The 21,680-nt window shown below is 45.1% G+C and overlaps 1 protein-coding gene across 1 annotated transcript in view; it reads right to left on the bottom strand.

Moving 5' to 3' along the window:
- Positions 1 to 953: 953 nt before the first annotated feature.
- ches1 (checkpoint suppressor 1) overlaps positions 954 to 21,680 on the bottom strand; it is an 85,213-nt gene continuing 64,486 nt past the window's right edge. The window contains exons 5-6 of the mRNA XM_045721092.2: positions 10,367 to 10,475; positions 954 to 7,706 (exon numbers count right to left, since the gene is read on the bottom strand). Coding sequence (XP_045577048.1) covers positions 7,211 to 7,706; positions 10,367 to 10,475 — 605 coding nt within the window. The 3' untranslated portion in view covers positions 954 to 7,210. The remainder of the gene's footprint in view (positions 7,707 to 10,366; positions 10,476 to 21,680) is intronic.

Here is a 21,680-nt window from a genome sequence, read left to right as displayed (position 1 = left end):
AATTCAATACAGTAATATGATACCTGTGTGTAAAACATTTCCATTTTCCATTTTAGTCATTATCCAGAGCGACAACCACATATCACAGTAAAATATATAGGATACAAACATTCCATTCCAGCCCAAAAATTCCTATATAGCATTTTGCAAAAAAAACATCTTCATACACATCTAAAATGTATGAATAAAAAATCTGAGAACAGTCACATTTGACACACACGAGGCTATAAGCGATCATTTCTGGTGTTAAAAGCACAAATGTGAAATATTGGTGGATATAGCGTTGTAGAAGTCAACTCTTCAGTTGTTGCTGTATAGGCTACCATGTATACATTTATTTAATCCGTTTCATCTTTTCATATACTGTACATAAACTGACTATACCAAACATTAGGAACACCTTCCTAATATTGAGTTGCAACCCCCAGTCTAAATTTTGTCGGGGCATGGACTCTACAAGATGTCGAAAGTGTTCCACAGGGATGCTGGCCCACAGGTATGCCGGACCATGTTGACTCCAATGCTTCCCACAGTTGTGTCAAGTTGGCTGGATGTTCTTTGGGTGGTGGACCATTCTTCATACACACAGGAAACTGTTGAGTGGGAAAAACCCAGCAGCAACGGCACTTCAATCTTTGTCTTGATCATTCACCCTCTAAATGGCACACATACACAATCCATGTCTCAATTGTCTCAAGGCTTAAAAATCCTGCTTTAACCTGTCTCCTTCCCTTCATCTACACTGATTGAAGTGGATTTAACAAGTGACATCAATTAGGAATCATAGCTTTCATGATCTGTGCTGTGCTGAGCTATGCTGAGCCGTATCTGAGCTATGCTGTGCTGGGAGGCAGTGGCTTGTATGTAGCCTTTCCTGCAGGCAAATTACCTAGTGGCCTCAAGGGGTGGAATGTTATTCATATTCTTCTTAATTTCATCATTAATAAAAAAAATTTTTAAAACCTGCCGAAAATCCTGTGTTTCTATGTCAAACGGTTTTGTTATATTTCAGACTTCTGTGATGTATAGAAAGTGTAATATTAATATGCAAACTCAAAGTTGAATGCATTTTAAATCTATATCTGAAGTGGTACAGGTGTCTTCTTTCTTTAAGTCCATAACCATGTGTGTGAGGTGTATACTTTTGTTTCACAGTAGATTTGTTTAAGACTACCAGGAAACACTCTGTGTGAGCCAATGACAGGCACTGGCCTGAATAACCTATTGATCAATTTACTTAGTATGTGAAGAGTTCAAAGGTGAGTTCAGTCAACTGAGCTTTCAAGCGTTTGCATTTCCGTTGACATTTTAGTCATTCATCCAGAGCGACTTACAGTTTGTGCATTCATCTTATTAAGGTAGCTAGGTAGGACAAACACATATCACAGTCATAGTCAACTTTTTTTCATGCACTTCTGTAACGTGTGGGCTGATTAGGGTTGAGATCAATAACATGGTTATAACATGCTTAATACATGTTTATTACATGCTTAATACATGGTTTCTTTCGCGCACAAGAGTCGAGTTCAGGTCATCTTTTGCAACTTGTATTTTTCATTTATTGCAACTGGAAGACATTACATCACAAACATTATTGTAGGTTTTAGAAAAATGGAAAGGAAAAAAACAACATTGATACTTTTTTTTGCCACAGTTATTGGACAATATGATATTTACATGAATGAATGAATGGATGAATGAATGGATGAAATAGTTTGAAATCAGTCTTTGGCAATATTATTGCACAAAAAGGAAAGAATCAAACATTCATTTGAAAATCAATCAAACAGCCGGGTGTAGATACTCTGTATTACATTGTCATCTCATAGATAAATAATTTGACATTTGACATCTCTATCTGATGGCATTCTGACACTTCTGAAATAGTTACCAACATGGCAGTATTGTAACGTATTGTCAGAGAAAATGAAAATGGCAGGCCTTGTGTGAGTCCAAAATGGCACCCCAACGGCACTTTTGACAAACATAGTGAGCTAGATATGGAATAGGTTGTCATTTGGGAGGCACACCTTATATTGAGCATGATTAAGTTTGCCAGGTTTTTAGTTAAAACTTTTGTTTTTAATTCGAGGGCTTTTCAGGCAGTGAAGCCTTTTCTTCTCATATTTTCCATGTCATTCAGTTAGTCAGTCCTAGTTCCAGGTATCGTTGTATTTGTAAAGCCGAACATTATAGGGCCATGAGTTCATCTTCCTTCCCTGCATGTCACTGGATGCGTCCCAAATTGCACCTGAGCCCTATGGGCCCTGGTCAAAAGTAGTCCACTACACTGTGTGTACAAAACATTAAGAACACCTGCTCTCTCCATGATATAGACTGACCAGGTGAATCCAGGTGAAAGCTATGATCCCTTATTGACGTCACTTGTTAAATCCACTTCAATCAGTGTAGATGACGGGTAGGAGACAGGTTAAAGAAGGATTGTTGAGCCTTGAGACAATTGAGGCATGGATTGTGTATGTGTGCTGTTCAGAGGGTGAATGGATGAGACAAAATATTTAAGGGCCTTTGAACGGGGTATGGTAGTAGGTGCCAGGCAAACTGGTTTGTGTCAAGAATTGTAACGCTGCTTGGTTTTTCACGCTCAACAGTTTCCCATGTGTATCAAGAATGGTCCATCCCCTAAAGGACATCAACCAACTCCACACAACTGTGGGAAGCATTGGAGTCAACATGGGCCAGCATCCCTGTAGAACGCTTTCAACACCTTGTAGAGTCCAATGCCCTGACGGATTGAGGCTGTGCTCGGGGGGGGGGGGGGGGGGGGTTGGAGATGGCAGCAAGGTATACAGGGACAGTAAGTGTGTGTCTGAAATGGCACCTGATTCCCTATGTAGTGCACTACTTTTGACCAGGGCTCTCATCAAAAGAAGTGCACTATATATTGGGAATATAGAACCATTTCAGACACGACCAGGTAGCTCTTTCTTCTTCATGTAAACATTGATAGAAGCACATTGAATTGTATAGAATGTCATTGTTCTCTATCACAGCTGATAGAATACTATGACAATGGAACTCAATGGAACTCAGAACATTTGCTTGTCTGTCTCCCTGTCTAGCTGTCACAGTCACTTTCTGTCATTCCTCTAAACCACTACTGTAGTCACTCTCTGCCTTTCCTTTAAACCACTACTGTAGTCACTCTCTGCCTTTCCTTTAAACCACTACTGTCGTCACTCTCTGCCTTTCCTTTAAACCAGAGTTTCCCAAACTCGGTCCTGTGGCCCTGGGTGCACGTTTTGCTTTTTTGCCCTAGCACTACACAGCTGATTCAAATAACCAACTCATCATCAAGCTGTATTTATTTGAATCAGCTGGGTAGTGCTACGGCAAAAACAAAACGTGCACCCAGGGGGACCCCAGGACCGAGTTTGGGAAACCCTGCTCTAAACCACTACTGTAACCAACTCTGGCTCTACTCTGACTCTCTCTGACTCTTTCTGACTCTACTTTGACACTCTGGACCTCTCTGACTCTACTCTGACTCTACTCTGCACATAACCTCAGTCCAAACACTATTACCTCTGCTGGTTGTACCAGAAACATATTCATTATCTCACTCCAATGTATGTATGTATGTATGTATGTATGTATGTATGTATGTATGTATGTATGTATGTATGTATGTATGTATGTATGTATGTATGTATGTACAGTATGTACAGTATGCATTATGTATGTATGTATGTATGTATGTATGTATGTATGTACAGTATTGGGCGGCAGGTAGCTTAGTGGTTAGAGCTTTGGGTCAGTAATCGAAAGGTTGCTGGATCAAATCCCCAAGCTGACAAGGTAAAAATCTGTTATTCTTCCCCTGAACAAGGCAGTTAACCCACTGTTCCCCGGTAGGCCGTCATTGTAAATAAGAATTTGTTCTTAACTGACTTGCCTAGTCGAATAAAGGTAAAATGTAACATTTAAATGTATGCATGTATATATGAACATACCAGAGCATGAACTGACTAAGGCTTTAATGTATTCTCATTATAGCTTACACTAATCTTCTACAGCAGTGGGCTAAATGTACTGAATCACTCAAAACCTAAACAATTGGCAGGGTTTAAACATCACTCATTATATAATACTTTTCCTTTGTACTGTCATTTTTCCAAAGTAAATCATCCATAAAAACAGGCTCTATTGAGTCATACATTAATATATTGTATCTGACATAACTTTGAACAAAAGGTTTGCCTATGCTAATCTGGTGTAGGCTAGGGAGCCAATTAGAACAGTGGAACTTGTTCTGAACATTCTGAGGAATTCTAAACTCCATGTCAAACAGTTCCTTATACTCCGTCAGTTTACACTGAGGTTTCTGCCAGGAGAACTAGGACCCAATAGGAACATAGTCACAAAATGACAAAATATTGTGATAAATAAAGAAATATGTGCTGCTCAATATGAAATCATGTCAATCAAAGACATTGGAACACAAAGCCTTGAGAACAGGCACAATGTTAAAGGGTGTATGGTTGTTGGACACACACAAACACTCACACACACACACTATTGATAACTTCTGAAAAACACTAGAACATTGACATATTTATCTTTTAAGAGGAAGAAGACTGAAAACCATACTAGAGGCTTTTCAATCTTATACCTAACAGACATGGGTTTAAACGCTACAGTATTTGACATAATTTAAAATACTTGGGCTGTGCTTGATAGAGCTTGCCTCAATGGAACTAATAGAAAAGTCCCAAAAGTACAAACCCTGCCCATCTGGCACTCAACGTCATTCAAAGTATTTGAAAGCTTTCAAATAGTATTTAAACCCAGGTCTGTTATACCTAAAGCCCGGAGTAGAAGGGCCTCATAATTGCAGAGTGATTTCCCCATAACATTTCTCCCTGAAGAAGATTTGTCTTTATAAACCTGCTCATCTGAAGAAATACAATATCAATTTACAAAAAAAAATATCTAAATTAAATTAAACAAAATCGAGGGTATAAGAATTGTCTGCAAAAACTTTGTTTTCTCTTGTAGGATCTAAGTTTATATGAAAATAAGTCATGCTTCATGCTAAATACATTGTTTATATTACATGATCTTTGAATAAAAAAAGATTGACTTTTGTATCTTATTTACAAGCACCCATGCAATATAACTGAGAAAGTCCTGCAGGTCAAATTGCTTCAATTAAGAAAGGAAAAATAAAATATTTTCGAACCTTTTTACAGTTGTCCAGACTGAACAAATTGCTTGTACTTTTATGAGAGTAGGTAGAGGAAGAATGGGAAACATTCCAAACAGAAATAAAACGACAACGAATCCACAATTTATGTAAATAGTTTTGTGAGTCTGTTAAATGATAGGCAGGTGTCGTAACATGGGGTATATTTAAACTGACATTCACTTTTTAATGGAAGACAAATACTGGAAGAGTTTGAGGGACATAGTCTAAGTGAAACTGTGTCTGAAATGGCACCCTATTCCCTATATAGTGCACTACTTTTGGCCAGAGCCCATGAAGCTCTGGACAAATTAGTGCACTATAAAGAGAATAGGGTGCCATTTCAGATGCAGATGAGCAACAAGCACAAGATGGAGGAGATATATTGCCTCTGACCCGGCACTAAGTCATCACCATGACAACAAAAACATTGTAACAGTAAAGTTCTAATTATCCTTAAATATTAAAAAGTGCTCTTAAAGGAATCGTGCCCCGTTCTCCATGATGTCTTTACTATTGGTAATAGAAATTGCTGTAATGAATGTCAATTAAGTGCATGCATGATTTTCACAATTGTTTAGACATTTACGGTATTCTCCTGTCTCTTCTCTGAAGATCTTCTGATGTAAAAATATTATAATAATTGCCATTGAGCAGATGCTTTTATCCAAAGCGACTTACAGTCGTGCGTGAATACAATTTATGCGAGTGGCCACGGGAATTGAATCCACAACCCTGGTGGTGCAACAGCCATGCTCTACCAACTGAGCCATACACGACCATATATGATGTTGCAATGCCTTTATATTTGTCTTTGTAAGCAGATTGGCTACATCAGGCAACCTGGTCGCTTGTCTTTGGCACAGTCTTACATTTTGTGCTCATGGGCGTAGGATGTGTGAGCAGCAAGTTTGAACAGTTTTAAAACTGGAAGTATTATTGGCTCAACTTCCTTGCTTTCATTACTGGACAATTGCTACAGATTCACAGACGAAACACTTACAGATTACACAAAACGCTCAGCTATTCTCCTCAACCATTACATTTTCTACTATGTTTTTCCATAATTAGTGACAAAACATATTTTTCTATGGCTTACATCCCCTTTACACAACATAAAAATATCAACAGAGACACATGAGAATCAATTACCCATCAGAGTTAGAGTGAAACATATAGGAAACGTATAGGAAACGCATAGGAAAACAGAGATTTTTGATATTGCCACAAATAAGTAGGATTCTCCTAATGCCCCTGGAGGAGAGAAAGAGAGCTAGAGAGAGATAGAGAGAGATAGATGAAGTAATGTCTATTGAGACTAATGCTTGAATAGAGTTCTATCTCCTGGCCCGTTGGTGGTTGATAGGTCACTGTGTAGACCTGGCGTGTAGTCCTACTGAAGGCCTCTGTGCTCAGGCCTGGCCATATACCCTTTTCACACTATTGAAGCCAAAGTTGAGCTGAGCCAAGCCGAGATGTACTGGGGCTTCCTGGCCTGGTTACCCTCATCTACCATAGTTGCTGCTGGAACCATGCTGGGAAGGACAATCTGAAAATAAATGTTCAGAGCCAGCACAGTATAGGCTTTAGTTTGGGTTTATAGTGGGAATCAGGCGTCAGAGACACAACACACCACCAATGGTTAGAAGCAGCTGGTGTCCGTCTCCTCTGACCAGAATATCTGCCGTCCTTTTCTGTTCATTTCACGATGTTTCTACATGTTGAATCTCCACCATTTGTCAACACCCCGCAGGTGATTGCTAACACACCTTGCAACACACCATGCCAACCCGCTGCTTTTAGCCATTGGTCTTTGTGGCGTGTCTCAGCGATTACTTTCTAGCCCATGGCGATATGTGTGTAGGCCAGGTGTACTGGCCAGGTGTGTTGGCCAGGTGTTCTGGCCAGGTGTGTAGGCCAGGTGTGCTGGCCAGGTGTGCTGGCCAGGTGTATAGGCCAGGTATACAGGCCTGATGTGTAGGCCTCTCTATGGCCTGGCATTAGTTAGTTTCTGAGGGCCTCTTTCTGCTCCTTCTCTTTCTGAGCAGCCTTGGCTCGGTTTGTGATGTTGTTGAGGCACGCCCTGACACCCGCCAGGTGGAGCAACGACCCAGCCGCCTCCTTCATCTCCTCATCATCGCTCTCCAACGGTGGCTTCTCCGCCAATGCTGCCGAACGGCGCTTCTTCAGCGGCAGCGTATCACCCAGGGCCCGCAGGCGGTTTTTGGTCCAGGGCAGTCCCCGTCGCCGGGCATGCTGGGATAGGAAGGAGACGGAGGCAGAGTCCAGTGGGACTTCTTTTGGTTCGGATTTAACCCCTCGGTGGACTCCCACCTCCACTGCAATGATGTCATCGTCTTCGTCAGACACGGAGGGCCCCTGGGAAGAGCAGGGAATGCTGGGGGATTTGGCATTGCTGTAGTTGTGGTCCTCCTGGAGGTCGTCGCTGGGAGGGTGGGAGGGGTAGTCACAGGGGGTCAGGTAGTCCCCCAGAGCTGACCTGGAAAAAGACACACAGGAGAGATAGGAAGGCTATAGTTACTCTTAATGTAAACAGACTACATTCTTGGTTAGAGTGTCTGCACTGAGATTGGAAGGTTGGGAGTTCAATCCCGGGCCGAGTCATACCGAAGACTGTACAAATTGGACCCAATGCGTCTCTGCTTGGCACTCAGAAACATTAAAGAGATACTGTAGATTGGGGGTAAGGCCCTGCGATAGATTAGCGTCCGGTCCAGGAGGTATACAGGTATACTATCTTAATTTGATCACTCTGTTGTTGCAGATCATTTTCCTGCTGGGGAAATCGCAGAGGAAAATCCTAACTTGTTGTGTATTCAGGGTTAAAAAGGCTTCTAAAGTTCGTATTTTCCACTTAAAAATGTTAGACTTAATTTGCCCTAACGAAAAAGGGGAGGAGCAGGAGTAGATGTGACAGATGGTTTTGAGGCCAGGGCTCTGTACAGGCCAGTCAAGTTCTTCCACCCCGATCTCAACAAACCATTTCTTTAGGGACTTCTCTTTGTGCATGGGGACATTGGCATGCTGAAACAGGAAAGGTCCTTCCCCAAGCTGTTGCCACAAAGTTGGAAGCACAGAATCGTCTAGAATGTCATTGTATGCTGTAGTGTAAAGATTTCCCAAAACTGGAACTAAGGGGCCTAGCCTGAACTATGAAAAACAGCCCCAGACCATTATTCCTCCTCCACCAAACTTTACAGTTGCCACTATGCATTGGGGCAGGTAGCGTTCTCTTGGCATAGACTGAACCCAGATTTGTCCGTCAGACTGCCAGATGGTGAAGCATGAATCATCACTCCATACAACAAGTTTCCACTGCTCCAAAGTCCAATGGCGGCGAGCTTTACGCCACTCCAGCCGACACTTGGCATTGGACATGGTGATCTTAGGCTTGTGTGCAGCTGCTTGACCATGGAAACCCATTTCATGAAGCTCCCGACGCACAGTTATTGTGCTGACGTGGCTTCCAGAGGCACTTTGGAACTCGGTAGTGAATGTTGCAACTGAGGACAGACAAATTTTGCACGTTTTAGCACTCGGTGGTCCCGTTCTGTGAGCTTCTGTGGCCTACCACTTTGTGGCTGAGCCACTGTTGCTCCTAGATATTTCCATTTCACAATAACAGCACTTACAGTTGACCGGGGCAGCTCTAGGAGGGCAGAAATTTGACGTTCTGACTTTTTGGAAAGGTGGCATCCTATGAATGTGCCACGTTGAAAGTCACTGAGCTCAGTAAGGCCATTGTACTGCCAATGTTAGTCTATTGAGATGGCATGTCTGCATGCTCAATTGTATACGCCTGTCAGCAACGGGTATGGCTAAAGTAGCCGGACCCACTTATTTGAAGGGGTGTCCACATACAAAAGTATCTATAGTGTATTTCTGTATAGTTACTGTGTCATTACAATAGTACATTTGATATACCATAAAAGCTGATCAGAGCATCGCGCCATAAATAAATCAAAGTACTCCATCTGTCCGTTCACACCACAGCACACCCCTCGCTCGGACTGGACCTCATTTTCCTTTAGCAGGACAGTCTGGCAGCATTAATATCTCATAGGAAGGACATACCATCTTCTAAATGATGAAATATTCCATGCATACCTTATATGAGCTGCTGCCCTGCCAGTGGGGATGTTTAATTCATGACATGGTGTGCGTGTGTGTGTGCATCCATGTGTGGATGTGTGTGCCTCTGTGTGTATGAGCATGCCTCTGTGTGTGTGTGTGTGTGTGTGTGTGTGTGTGTGTGTGTGTGTGTGTGTGTGTGTGTGTGTGTGTGTGTGTGTGTGTGTGTGTGTGTGTGTGTGTGTGTGTGTGTGTGTCCTTTCATGCTCTCATGCTCCCATGATGGATAAGCATGTCCAGGCCTGTTCCTAAAGCTTCTCTGAATCACCAGGCTCTTCACAGGACTAAACCAGTGTGATGGCTGGTAGAAACACACCTGGTTGTGATAAGACTTACAAATAGCACCATATTCCCTATATAGTGCACTACTTTTGACCAGGGCCCATAGGCAAGACTGAACTCAACATGTAGTACTGTACTAAACCAAATAAAATACCAAATACCTTTGTGTGGTGGTTTCAGTTGGAGTATAATAATAATAAACAAATTAATGTGTGATTATGTAAATGGTAAACGGTGGAAAAATACTTTTGGGAAGGTGGGGGGTGAGTGTGTGTGTACTCAAGGTGCAGCCATACATCATAACCCAACATTTGATTGACAGGCTCACTGACTGTCACGTCCTGACCATAGAAAGCTGTTATTTTCTATGGTAGAGTAGGTCAGGGCGTGACATTTTTTTTTTTCTAGGTTAGATTTTCTATGTTGGGTTGTTCTAGTTTTGTATTTCTATGTTGGGCTTTGTTTGGGATGATCTCCAATTAGAGGCAGCTGGTCATCGTTGTCTCTAATTGGAGGTCATTTAAGTTGGTGTTTGTCCCACCTGGGTTTGTGGGAGATTGTTTTTGAGTAGTGTATGTTTCTCCTCTGCGTCACATTTTTTTTTGTTGTTGTTGATATTCTAGTTTATTTAGATGTATTGCATAGTTTCACAGTATAAATGAAATGTGGAACAACACACACGCTGCACTTTGGTCCGCTCCTCCTTTCGACAGCCGTGACACTGACCTTATCGCAGTGGTCCTTCTGCCCACAGGGCTAATGGGTAGGGATCGGATGACAGGAAACAGACAATGGCTCCTGACGCAGGCCCCATTTTGGATCACGCCTTCAGAAACTACAGAGAGAGGAGGAGACACAAGGATTTACATAGAGATACACACCAACAAATACATGCTAACAGACACTAGTGTGCACAAGAAAACACACACACAAAAAGGATGCAAACATTTGAAAGGTCCCTGTATGCATGGAACTCAAGGGTACAGAAACACCTCCTTCTCCAAACACACACACACACACACACACACACACACACACACACACACACACACACACACACACACACACACACACACACACACACACACACACACACACCACACACACACACACACACAGAAATGCACACAAATACACATGCATACATCTATACACAGAACAAAAAGTTGTTCCACATAGCAACATTTTCGTAAACACATAGCAACATTGTCGTAACCACATAGCAACATTGTCGTAAACACATAGCAACATTGTCGTAAATGGCTAAGGTGTTGGATTGACTGGTCTGGGCTACTCCCTGAATTCACTGTAGGGAAATAATGAATAAGAAGCCAGAATCATAAGCTAGCCTATACACCTCAAAAAGACCTGTGATCAGTTCACTGATTATTCATTGGTTCTGTGAATAGTCCAGCAGAGCGTTATTGATGGGAGAGAAGAGGCTAAATTAAGCGAGCAACTGTCATAAATGACTTCCGCATTTAACCCAACCTTACTGAGTAAGAGAGGTGCAGGGGAATGCCTTAATCGACATCCACGTCTTTGGTGCCTGTGGAACAGTGGGTTAACTGCCTTGCTAAGGGGCCCAACGCTCTAACCATTAGGCTAAATGCCGCCCAATGGCTGGGGTTAACAGGCTCATAGGTCTCAGCATTGTGTTGATGTTAACGCACACAGTCTGTTGATATTTTTTATGTAGCTATACCTTGACGTGTGTGTTGGGGGGGGGGGGGGGGGGATTGTGCGTGTGGGGAGGGGTTGGGGGGGTTGTGTGTGTGGGGGGGATTGTGTATGTGGGGAGGGGGGAATTGTGTGTGTGGAGGGGTTGTGTTTGTGGGATGGGGGTTGTGTTTGTGGGATGGGGGGTTGTGTGTGGGGGGTTGTATGTGCGTTGGGGGGTTGTATGTGCGTGGGGGGGTTGTGTGTGTGGGATGGGGGGGTTGTGTGTGTGAGGGGGGTTGTGTGTGTGGGATGGGGGGGTTGTGTGTGTGAGGGGGGTTGTGTGTGCGTGGGGGGGGTTGTGTGTGTGGGATGGGGGGGTTGTGTGTGTGGGATGGGGGGGTTGTGTGTGTGAGGGGGGTTGTGTGTGTGGGATGGGGGGGTTGTGTGCGTGGGGGGGTTGTGTGTGCGTGGGGAGGGTTGTGTGTGCGTGGGGGGGTTGTGTGTGGGGGATGGGGGGTTGTGTGTGTGTGGGGGGGGGTTGTCTGTGTGGGCTGGGGGGGTTGTGTGTGTGGGGGGGGGTTGTGTGTGCGTGGGGAGGGTTGTGTGTGCGTGGGGGGGTTGTGTGTGTGTGGGATGGGGGGGTTGTGTGTGTGTGTGGGGGGGGTTGTGTGTGTGGGATGGGGGGGTTGTGTGTGTGGGGAGGGTTGTGTGTGTGGGATGGGGGGGTTGTGTGTGCGTGGGGGGGTTGTGTGTGCGTGGGGAGGGTTGTGTGTGCGTGGGGGGGTTGTGTGTGTGGGATGGGGGGGTTGTGTGTGTGTGGGGGGGGTTGTGTGTGTGGGATGGGGGGGTTGTGTGTGTGTGGGGGGGTTTGTGTGTGTGGGATGGGGGGGGTTGTGTGTGTGTGGGGGGGTTATGTGTGAGGGGAGTTAAATTTTTTTTTTATGATTTCACCTTTATTTAACCAGGTAGGCTAGTTGAGAACAAGTTCTCATTTACAACTGCGACCTGGCCAAGATAAAGAAAAGCAGTGCGACAAAAAACAACAACACAGAGTTACACATGGAATAAACAAACGTACAGTCAATAACACAATAGTAAAATCTATATACAGTGTGTGCAAACGGAGTAAGGAGGTAAGGCAATAAATAGGCCAATAGTAGCGAAGTAATTACAATTTAGCAAATTAACACTGGAGAGATAGATGTGCAAGTAGAAATACTGGTGTGCAAATGAGCAAAAAATGTAAATAAAAATGAGTATGAGGTAGGTAGTTGGTAGTTGGATGGGCTATTTACAGATGAGCTGCGATCGGTAAGCTGCTCAGATAGCTGATGTTTAAAGTTAGTGAGGGAGATATGAGTCTCCAACTTCAGCGATTTTTGCAATTCGTTCCAGTCATTGGCAGCAGAGAACTGGAAGGAAAGGCGGCCAAAGGAGGTGTTGGCTTTGGGGATGACCAGTGAGATATACCTGCTGGAGCGCGTGCTACGGGTGGGTGCTGTTATGGTGACCAGTGAGCTGAGATAAGGCGGAGCTCTATCTAGCAAAGACTTATAGATGACCTGGAGCCAGTTGGTCTGGCGACGAATATGTAGCGAGGGCCAGCCAACGAGAGTATACAGGTCACGGTTTGTGTGTGGGGAGGGGGGATTGTGTGTGTGAGGGGGATTATGTGTGTGGGGGGGATTGTGTTTGTGGGAGGGGGATTGTGTGTGGGGGGGTTGTGTTTGTGGGAGGGGGGATTGTGTGTGGGGAGGGGGGGTTTGTGTGTGTCTGTGGGAGGGGGGGATTGTGTGTGTGAGGGGGATTATGTGTGTGGGGGGGATTGTGTGTGTGAAGGGGATTATGTGTGTGGGGGGATTGTGTGTGTGGGGGGGATTGTGTGTGTGGGGGGGATTATGTGTGTGGGGGGGATTGTGTGTGTGGGGGGGATTGTGTGTGTGGGGGGGATTGTGTGTGTGTGGGGGATTGTGTGTGTGTGGGGGGGATTGTGTGTGTGGGGGGGGGATTGTGTGTGTGGGGGGGGGATTGTGTGTGTGTGGGGGGGATTGTGTGTGTGTGGGGGGGATTGTGTGTGTGTGGGGGGGATTGTGTTTGTGGGAGGGGGATTGTGTGTGGTGGGGATTGTGTGTGTGTGGGGGGGATTGTGTGTGTGGGAGGGGGATTGTGTGTGGAGGGGATTGTGTGTGTGGGGGGGGGGATTGTGTGTGTGGGGGGGATTGTGTGTGTGTGGGGGGGATTGTGTGTGTGGGGGGGATTGTGTGTGTGGGGGGGATTGTGTGTGTGTGGGGGGGATTGTGTGTGTGGGGGGGATTGTGTGTGTGGGGGGGATTGTGTGTGTGGGGGGGATTGTGTGTGGGGGGGGGGATTGTGTGTGTGGGAGGGGGATTGTGTGTGTGTGGGGGGGATTGTGTGTGTGTGGGGGGGATTGTGTGTGTGGGGGGGGGATTGTGTGTGTGGGGGGGGGATTGTGTGTGTGTGGGAGGGGGATTGTGTGTGTGTGGGGGGGATTGTGTGTGTGTGGGAGGGGGATTGTGTGTGTGTGGGGGGGATTGTGTGTGTGGGGGGGGGGGATTGTGTGTGTGGGGGGGGGGGATTTTTTGATTTGTCTTTTTTCTTTTTTCTTTTTTTCTTTTTTTTCTTCTACTGCATCATTGATTGTATGTTGTTTTACTCCATGTGATTGTGTGTGTGTGGGGGGGATTATGTGTGTGGGGGGGATTGTGTGTGTGGGGGGGATTGTATGTGTGGGGGGGATTGTGTGTGTGGGGGGGATTGTGTGTGTGAGGGGGATTGTGTGTGTGGGGGGGATTGTGTGTGTGGGGGGATTGTGTGTGGGAGGGGGATTGTGTGTGTGGGGGGGATTGTGTTTGTGGGGGGGATTGTGTGTGGGGGGGATTGTGTGTGTGAGGGGGATTGTGTGTGGGGGGGATTGTGTGTGTGGGAGGGGGATTGTGTGTGGGGGGGGATTGTGTGTGTGGGGGGGGATTGTGTGTGTGTGGGGGGGATTGTGTGTGGGGGGGGATTGTGTGTGTGGGGAGGGGGATTGTGTGTGGGGGGGGATTGTGTGTGTGGGGGGGGGATTGTGTGTGTGTGGGGGGGGATGTGTGTGTGTGGGGGGGATTGTGTGTGGGGGGGGATTGTGTGTGTGGGGGGGGATTGTGTGTGTGTGGGGGGGGATTGTGTGTGTGTGGGGGGGATTGTGTGTGTGGGAGGGGGATTGTGTGTGTGTGGGGGGGATTGTGTGTGTGTGGGGGGGATTGTGTGTGTGTGGGGGGGGTTGTGTGTGTGTGGGGGGGATTGTGTGTGTGGGAGGGGGGATTGTGTGTGTGGGGGGGGTTGTCTGTGTGGGGGGGGGGATTTTTTATGCTTTTTTCTTTTTTCTTTTTTTTCTTTTTTCTTCTACTGCATCATTGATTGTATGTTGTTTTACTCCATGTGTAACTCTGTGTTGTTGTATGTTGTCGAACTGCTGTGCTTTATCTTGGCCAGGTCGCAGTTGTAAATGAGAACTTGTTCTCAACTTGCCTACCTGGTTAAATAAAGGTGAAATAAATAAAAAATAAATAAAAAATGTGTGTGGGGGGGATTGTGTGTGTGGGAGGGGGGATTGTGTGTGTGGGAGGGGGATTGTGTGTGTGGAAGGGGTGGATTGTTTGTGTGGGAGGGGGGATTGTGTGGGGAGGGGGGATTGTGTGTCGAAAGGAGGGATTTTGTGTGTGTGGGAGTTGGGGATTGTGAGGGGGATTATGTGTGTGGGGGGGGATTGTGTGTGTGAGGGGGATTATGTGTGTGGGGGGGATTGTGTGTGTGGGAGGGGGGGATTGTGTGTAGGGGAGGATTGTGTGTGGGAGGGGAGGATTGTGTGTGGGAGGGGGGGGGATTGTGTGTGTGGGGGGGATTGTGTGTGTGGGGGGGATTGTGTGTGTGGGAGGGGGATTGTGTGTGTGTGGGGGGGATTGTGTGTGTGGGGGGGATTGTGTGTGTGGGGGGGATTGTGTGTGTGGGGGGGATTGTGTGTGTGGGAGGGGGATTGTGTGTGGGGGGGGGATTGTGTGTGTGGGAGGGGGATTGTGTGTGTGTGGGGGGGATTGTGTGTGTGGGGGGGGATTGTGTGTGTGTGGGAGGGGGATTGTGTGTGTGTGGGGGGATTGTGTGTGTGGGGGGGGGATTGTGTGTGTGTGGGAGGGGGATTGTGTGTGTGTGGGGGGGATTGTGTGTGTGTGGGAGGGGGATTGTGTGTGTGGGGGGGGCATTGTGTGTGTGTGGGAGGGGGATTGTGTGTGTGTGGGGGGGATTGTGTGTGTGGGAGGGGGATTGTGTGTGTGTGGGAGGGGGATTGTGTGTGTGTGGGGGGGATTGTGTGTCTGGGGGGGGGATTGTGTGTGTGTGGGAGGGGGATTGTGTGTGTGTGGGGGGGATTGTGTGTGTGTGGGAGGGGGATTGTGTGTGTGGGGGGGGGGATTTTTTGATTTGTCTTTTTTCTTTTTTCTTTTTTTTTTTTTTTCTTCTACTGCATCATTGATTGTATGTTGTTTTACTCCATGTGTAACTCTGTGTTTTTGTATGTTGTCGAACTGCTTTGCTTTATCTTGGCCAGGTAGCAATTGTAAATGAGAACTTGTTCTCAACTTGCCTACCTGGTTAAATAAAGGTGAAATAAATAAAAAATTAATAAAAAATGTGTGTGGGGTGGATTGTGTGTGTGGGAGGGGGGATTGTGTGTGTGGGAGGGGGATTGTGTGTGTGGAAGGGGTGGATTGTTTGTGTGGGAGGGGGATTGTGTGTGTGTGGGGGGGATTGTGTGTGTGGGGGGGATTGTGTGTGTGGGGGGGATTGTGTGTGTGGGAGGGGGGGATTGTGTGTGTGGGAGGGGGGGATTGTGTGTGTGGGGGGGGATTGTGTGTGTGGGGGGGATTGTGTGTGTGGGGGGGGATTGTGTGTGTGGGGGGGGGATTGTGTGTGTGGGGGGGGATTGTGTGTGTGGGGGGGGATTGTGTGTGTGGGGGGGGGGATTGTGTGTGTGGGGGGGGGATTGTGTGTGTGGGGGGGGATTGTGTGTGTGGGGAGGGGGGGATTGTGTGTGTGGGGGGGGGGATTGTGTGTGTGGGGGGGGATTGTGTGTGTGGAGGGGGGATTGTGTGTGTGGGGGGGGGATTGTGTGTGTGGGGGGGGATTGTGTGTGTGGGGGGGGGGATTGTGTGTGTGGGGGGGGGGATTGTGTGTGTGGGGGGGGGGATTGTGTGTGTGGGGGGGGGATTGTGTGTGTGGGGGGGGGGGATTGTGTGTGTGGGGGGGATTGTGTGTGGTGGGGGGGGATTGATTCTGTTCCACTGCTCTGTGTATGTTGTTTTACTCCATGTGTAACTCTGTGTTTTTGTATGTTGTCGAACTGCTTTGCTTTATCTTGGCCAGGTAGCAATTGTGTGTGTGGAAGGGGTGGATTGTTTGTGTGGGAGGGGGGATTGTGTGGGGAGGGGGGATTGTGTGTGTTGGGGGGATTGTGTGTGTTGGGGGGATTGTGTGTGTTGGGGGGATTGTGTGTGGGGAGGGGGAGGATTGTTTGTTTGGGGGGATTGTGTGTGGGGAGAGGGAGGATTGTTTGTTTGGGGGGATTGTGTGTGGGGAGGGGGCTATTTTGTGTGGGGAGGGGGGATTTTGGGGGGATTGTGTGTGTGAGAGGGGGGGATTGTGTGTGGGAGGGGGGATTGTGTGTGTGGGGGGGATTGTGTGTGGGAGGGGGGATTGTGTGTATGGAGGGGGGATTGTTTCTTTGGGGGGATTGTGTGTGTGGGAGGGGGGGAGTGTGTGTGTGGGAGGGGGGGATTGTGTGTGGGGAGGGGGTATTGTGAGTGTTCAGGGGGGAGTGTGTGTGTGTGTGGAGAGGGGATTGTGTGTGTGCTGGGAGGGGGGATTGTGTGTGTGTGGGGAGGGGAGGGGATTGTGTGTGTGTGTGTGTGTGTTTCTACGTATGGCTAGGACAATGTTCTGTTATGCTCTGCCTCAGGCAGATCACTCAAGATTGACTTCGATATTGGACATCTATGCACTTCGGGAAATGCATTGAAAACCGGCCACTAGGGGCAACAGTGAGCACTATTACCATTAAGTAGACTTCAGTTTTGGGAGTGGTGTTGTGGATGGGAGTGGTGGATTGCTGAATCCCATGACACTGGATCAGAAGGTTACATGTTCAACCCCAATGGTGGACACTTTAAAAACCTTTAACCCTTACGCTACACATCCAGAATGACTGCCTAAACTTAATGTTTTAACCCTATCCAAAACCTTAACCTTCTAAATTTGGCATTTGGAGAACCAGAACTATGCTGAGCAGGAGTCAACCCAGGGTGTCAAAAACATTTAGAATTTTGACATTTGGAGAAACATCCAACTCTACAGTGAGACTGCAAGAGCTTGTTGTCTGCATAACTTACTTAGAGAAAGTTTTACAGAAAGAAATAGATTAAGAGACACAGATATTTAGAAAGAGAGGATAGAGAGAAAGAGATATTTAGAAAGAGAGGATAGAGAGACAGAGATATTGAGAAAGAGAGGATATTGAGAAAGATATTTAGAAAGAGAGGATGATCACAGACGCTCCAGTTATTTGAGGCTGGCTGCTCAGCTCAGCTCATCACAGACGCTCCAGTTACTTGAGGCTGGCTGCTCAGCTCAGATCAGCTCATCACAGACACTCCAGTTATTTGAGGCTGGCTGATGAGCTCAGTTCATCTTCACACAGACGCTCTAGTTACTTTAGGCTGGCTGCTCAGCTCAGCTCATCACAGACGCTCCAGCTTTTTGAGGCTGGCTGCTGAGCTCAGATCATCTCATCACAGATGCTCCAGTTATTTGAGCCTGGCTGCCGAGCTCAGTTCATTTCCCAGTTACCTGATGCTGGCTGTTCAGCTCAGTTCAGCTCATCACAGATACTCCAGTTACTTGAGGCTGGCTGCTGAGCTCAGCTCAGCTCATCACATATGATCCAGTTACTTGAGGCTGGCTGCTGAGCTCAGCTCAGCTCATCACAGACGCTCCAGTTATTTAAGGCTGGCTGCTCAGCTCAGCTCATCACAGACGCTCCAGTTACGCTCCAGCTCATCACAGACGCTCCCCCATATATTTTCTTGTAAATCTGTACATATACACAGAGTATTCAGACCGCTTGACTTTTTCCACATTTTTTATGTTACAGCCTTGTTCTAAAATTGATTAAATAGTCCCCCCCTCATCAAATTACACACAATACCACATAATGAAAAAGCAATAACAGGTTTTCTAAATTTTTGCAAATGAATAAAAAAAAAATACTGAAATAGTACATTTACATAAGTATGCATACCTTTTACTCAGTTCTTTGTTGAAGAACCTTTGGCAGTGATTACAGCCTCGAATTGTCTTGGGTATGAATCTACAAGCTTGGAACACCTGTATGTGGGGAATTTCTCCCATTCTTTTTTAAATAATCCATTTTGGAATAAACCTGTAAAGTAACAAATGTCAAGGTGTCTTAAAACCATCCAGGACCTCTATACCAGGTGGTGTCAGAGGAAGGCCCTAAAAATTGGCAAAGACTCCAGTCACCAATAGTTATTGACTGTTCTCTCTGCTACCGCACAGCAAGCTGTACCAGAGCACCAAGTCTAGGTCCAAAAGGCTTCTTAACAGCCTCTACCACCAAGCCATGAGACTCCTGAACAGCTAATCAAATGGCTAGCCAGACTATTTGTATTGTGCTGCAATTAGCTGCAATTAGTTGGTTGTACTTTTGGGTAGACCATACATTGCCATATATTTTAGTTAGCTGCATGTGTGACATAACTCCGCTAGACCTATTTAGGATATAATTTACAAAGATTATACCTTTTTTTTATTTATCAAAGAGTATGTTTTAGAAATCAATTACTATACTTGAGAATAAAAACAATATTTGTTGTATTATTTGTTCTGCCTTTTCTGGTGGATTAAACTGAAACTGCAACCAACTTTCTATGGCTTGTTTTAAAAATAGCTATATTTTAGAGATTATTTCATTATCAAATAACCAAAAGTGAGAAATTGTAATCTGAATAAAGGGAAAAAGCCTGTTCTTGAACATGAGAGCTTCTCTCTCTAATCTGCTAGAGAACCAGTTTGGATATAAGTGTAACTTTTGTATGATGGACGCCTTTAGTGAGAGGTCTAATGCTTTAATATTTTGTGCTCTCCGAACTCATATTGATTATATAAATAAGCCCGTTTAATTTCGTTTGGCTTGCCATTAAAAAAAAAGGAAATATTTTTGCTCATATAATTAAAAAAACGGGTTGCTGAGTGTAGGCAAGACCATAAGTAAATAGGTAAACTGGGATATGACCCAAGAGTTAATCAAGGTGATATTTCCACAAATAGACAGGTATTTTCCTTTCCATGGCAGCAATATCTTATCTATTTTGCAAACTTTCTATTAACTTGTATTGTAGTGAGATGATTTAGTTCTTTCTGGATATGTATACCGAGTGTGTCCACATCCCCGTCAGACCATTTAATTGGTAAACTACACAGTAATGCAAAAGTTGTATTTTCTAGTGATCCAATATGTAATATAGTACACTTATCATCATTTGGTTGTAATCCAGAAAGGTTAGAAAATGTATCTAGATCCTCTATGAAGCTGTGGAGGGATTCAAATTGTGAATTTAAAAGAAAACATGAATCATTAGCGTACAATGACACTTTTGTTTTTAAGCCCTGGATTTCTAACCCTTTAATATTATTGTTGGATTTGATTTTAATAGCCAACATTTTGAAGGCCATAGTAAATAGATATGCTGATAGTGGACAACCTTGTTTTACTCCTCTTGACAATTTAAAACATCTGAGATGCCATTATTTACTATTTTACACCATGGGTTACTATATATAACTTTAACCGATTTTATAAGAGATTCTCCAAAATTGAAATATTCCAGGCATTTATATATAAATTCCAGTCATACTTAATCAATAGCCTTTTCAAAGTCAGCTATGAATAGCAGGCCTGGTTTCCCAGATTTTTCATAGTGTTCTATTGTATCCAGTACTTGTCTTATATTATCTCCAATGTATTGTCCATGTAAAAAACCTGTCTGATTAGGATGAATAATATCCGATAATACCTTTTAAATTCTATGCGCTAGGCTTTTGACTGGAATTTATTTGAAGCTGGCTGCTCAGCTCAGCTCATCTCATCACAGACTCTCCAGTTCAGCTCAGTAAAACAGCTGTCATCCACATCTCTCTCTGGATATCTGGGGTCAGTGTGCTTTTCAGAAATGAGTATGTTTACATGCACACTAACAATTCGATAAAAAACTAATTATGGCAGAAGGCCAAGTATGGCATTAGTCATGTAAACAACTTACTCTGCTTATCTTAATCAGCATAAGATCATAATCAAAGTAAGCATACGCTGAATAAAACACCTGGTTTTCTGAGCAATCTTTCAAATTATTACAACATGGAAATTCCTTAATCAGAGTTACAGCAGTGTATTTGATCTGCATATGTGCTAGCATGAGCAGCACGAGTTTCATTCTTTTGCGCAAGTGAAGTGAGTTCGGAAAAACTGAAAGTATTTGTCTTAGAAATAGTTTTAGGCTTCGCACAAATATCATCGTCGCTGTGGTAGAATGTTTATTTCGAGTGCCGATTTTCAGCATTCATCAAAGTCTCATCAGGTGGCCTGATATCAGATGTGTCAGGATGTAAACAGGATTAGTAGGAAAATTGTAGTTCTTGAAACGCATGTAAACATTTAAATGTAACTATTATATTAATCTGGCTATTCACAATCATCATATTATTGTGGGTATATAACCGTACTCACTGATGACCACCATTTGCTTTTGATTTTGCCTACGACAGCATGTTGTAGACAGCATGTTACATCACAAATGTGGTCTGCCACTATCTCATCACAGCACAGCACTAAGATGTAGCCCATCTGTTTTTCTATTTCCACAAGGCACTGTACATGACTGTTTTTCTCTTTCCACAAGGTACTGTATGTGACTGTTTTTCCAGCTGTATGTCTGCTGTCTAATTCTATTAGCTCCTGAGGTAGAACTGAAGACTATCCATGTTAATCCTATTGACTCTGGTTGTGGGGCTAACTATAATACTGGTAATGCGGCTCCTTATCAGTAAGTCCTTGCGTGCCTGCCTAACTGCCTGCCTACTTACCTAACTGAATCCCTGCCTGCCTGCCTACCTGCCTACCTGCATCCTTGCCTGCCTGCCTACCTGCCTGCAGGCAGGCAAGGATGCCTGCACGCTGTCTCCATTGTAATCTCGATCACTTGCTGTGTGTGTGTGCTGTGTGCGTGCCAGTATGTACGTATGTCTATCTGTGCTA

The sequence above is a fragment of the Salmo salar genome, chromosome 06 (assembly GCF_965601325.2).
Source record: "Salmo salar chromosome 06, fSalSal1, whole genome shotgun sequence".
NCBI lineage: Eukaryota > Metazoa > Chordata > Actinopteri > Salmoniformes > Salmonidae > Salmo > Salmo salar.
The sequence above is the reverse complement of the archived record's forward strand: the minus strand, read 5'-3'. Positions and strand labels throughout refer to the sequence as shown.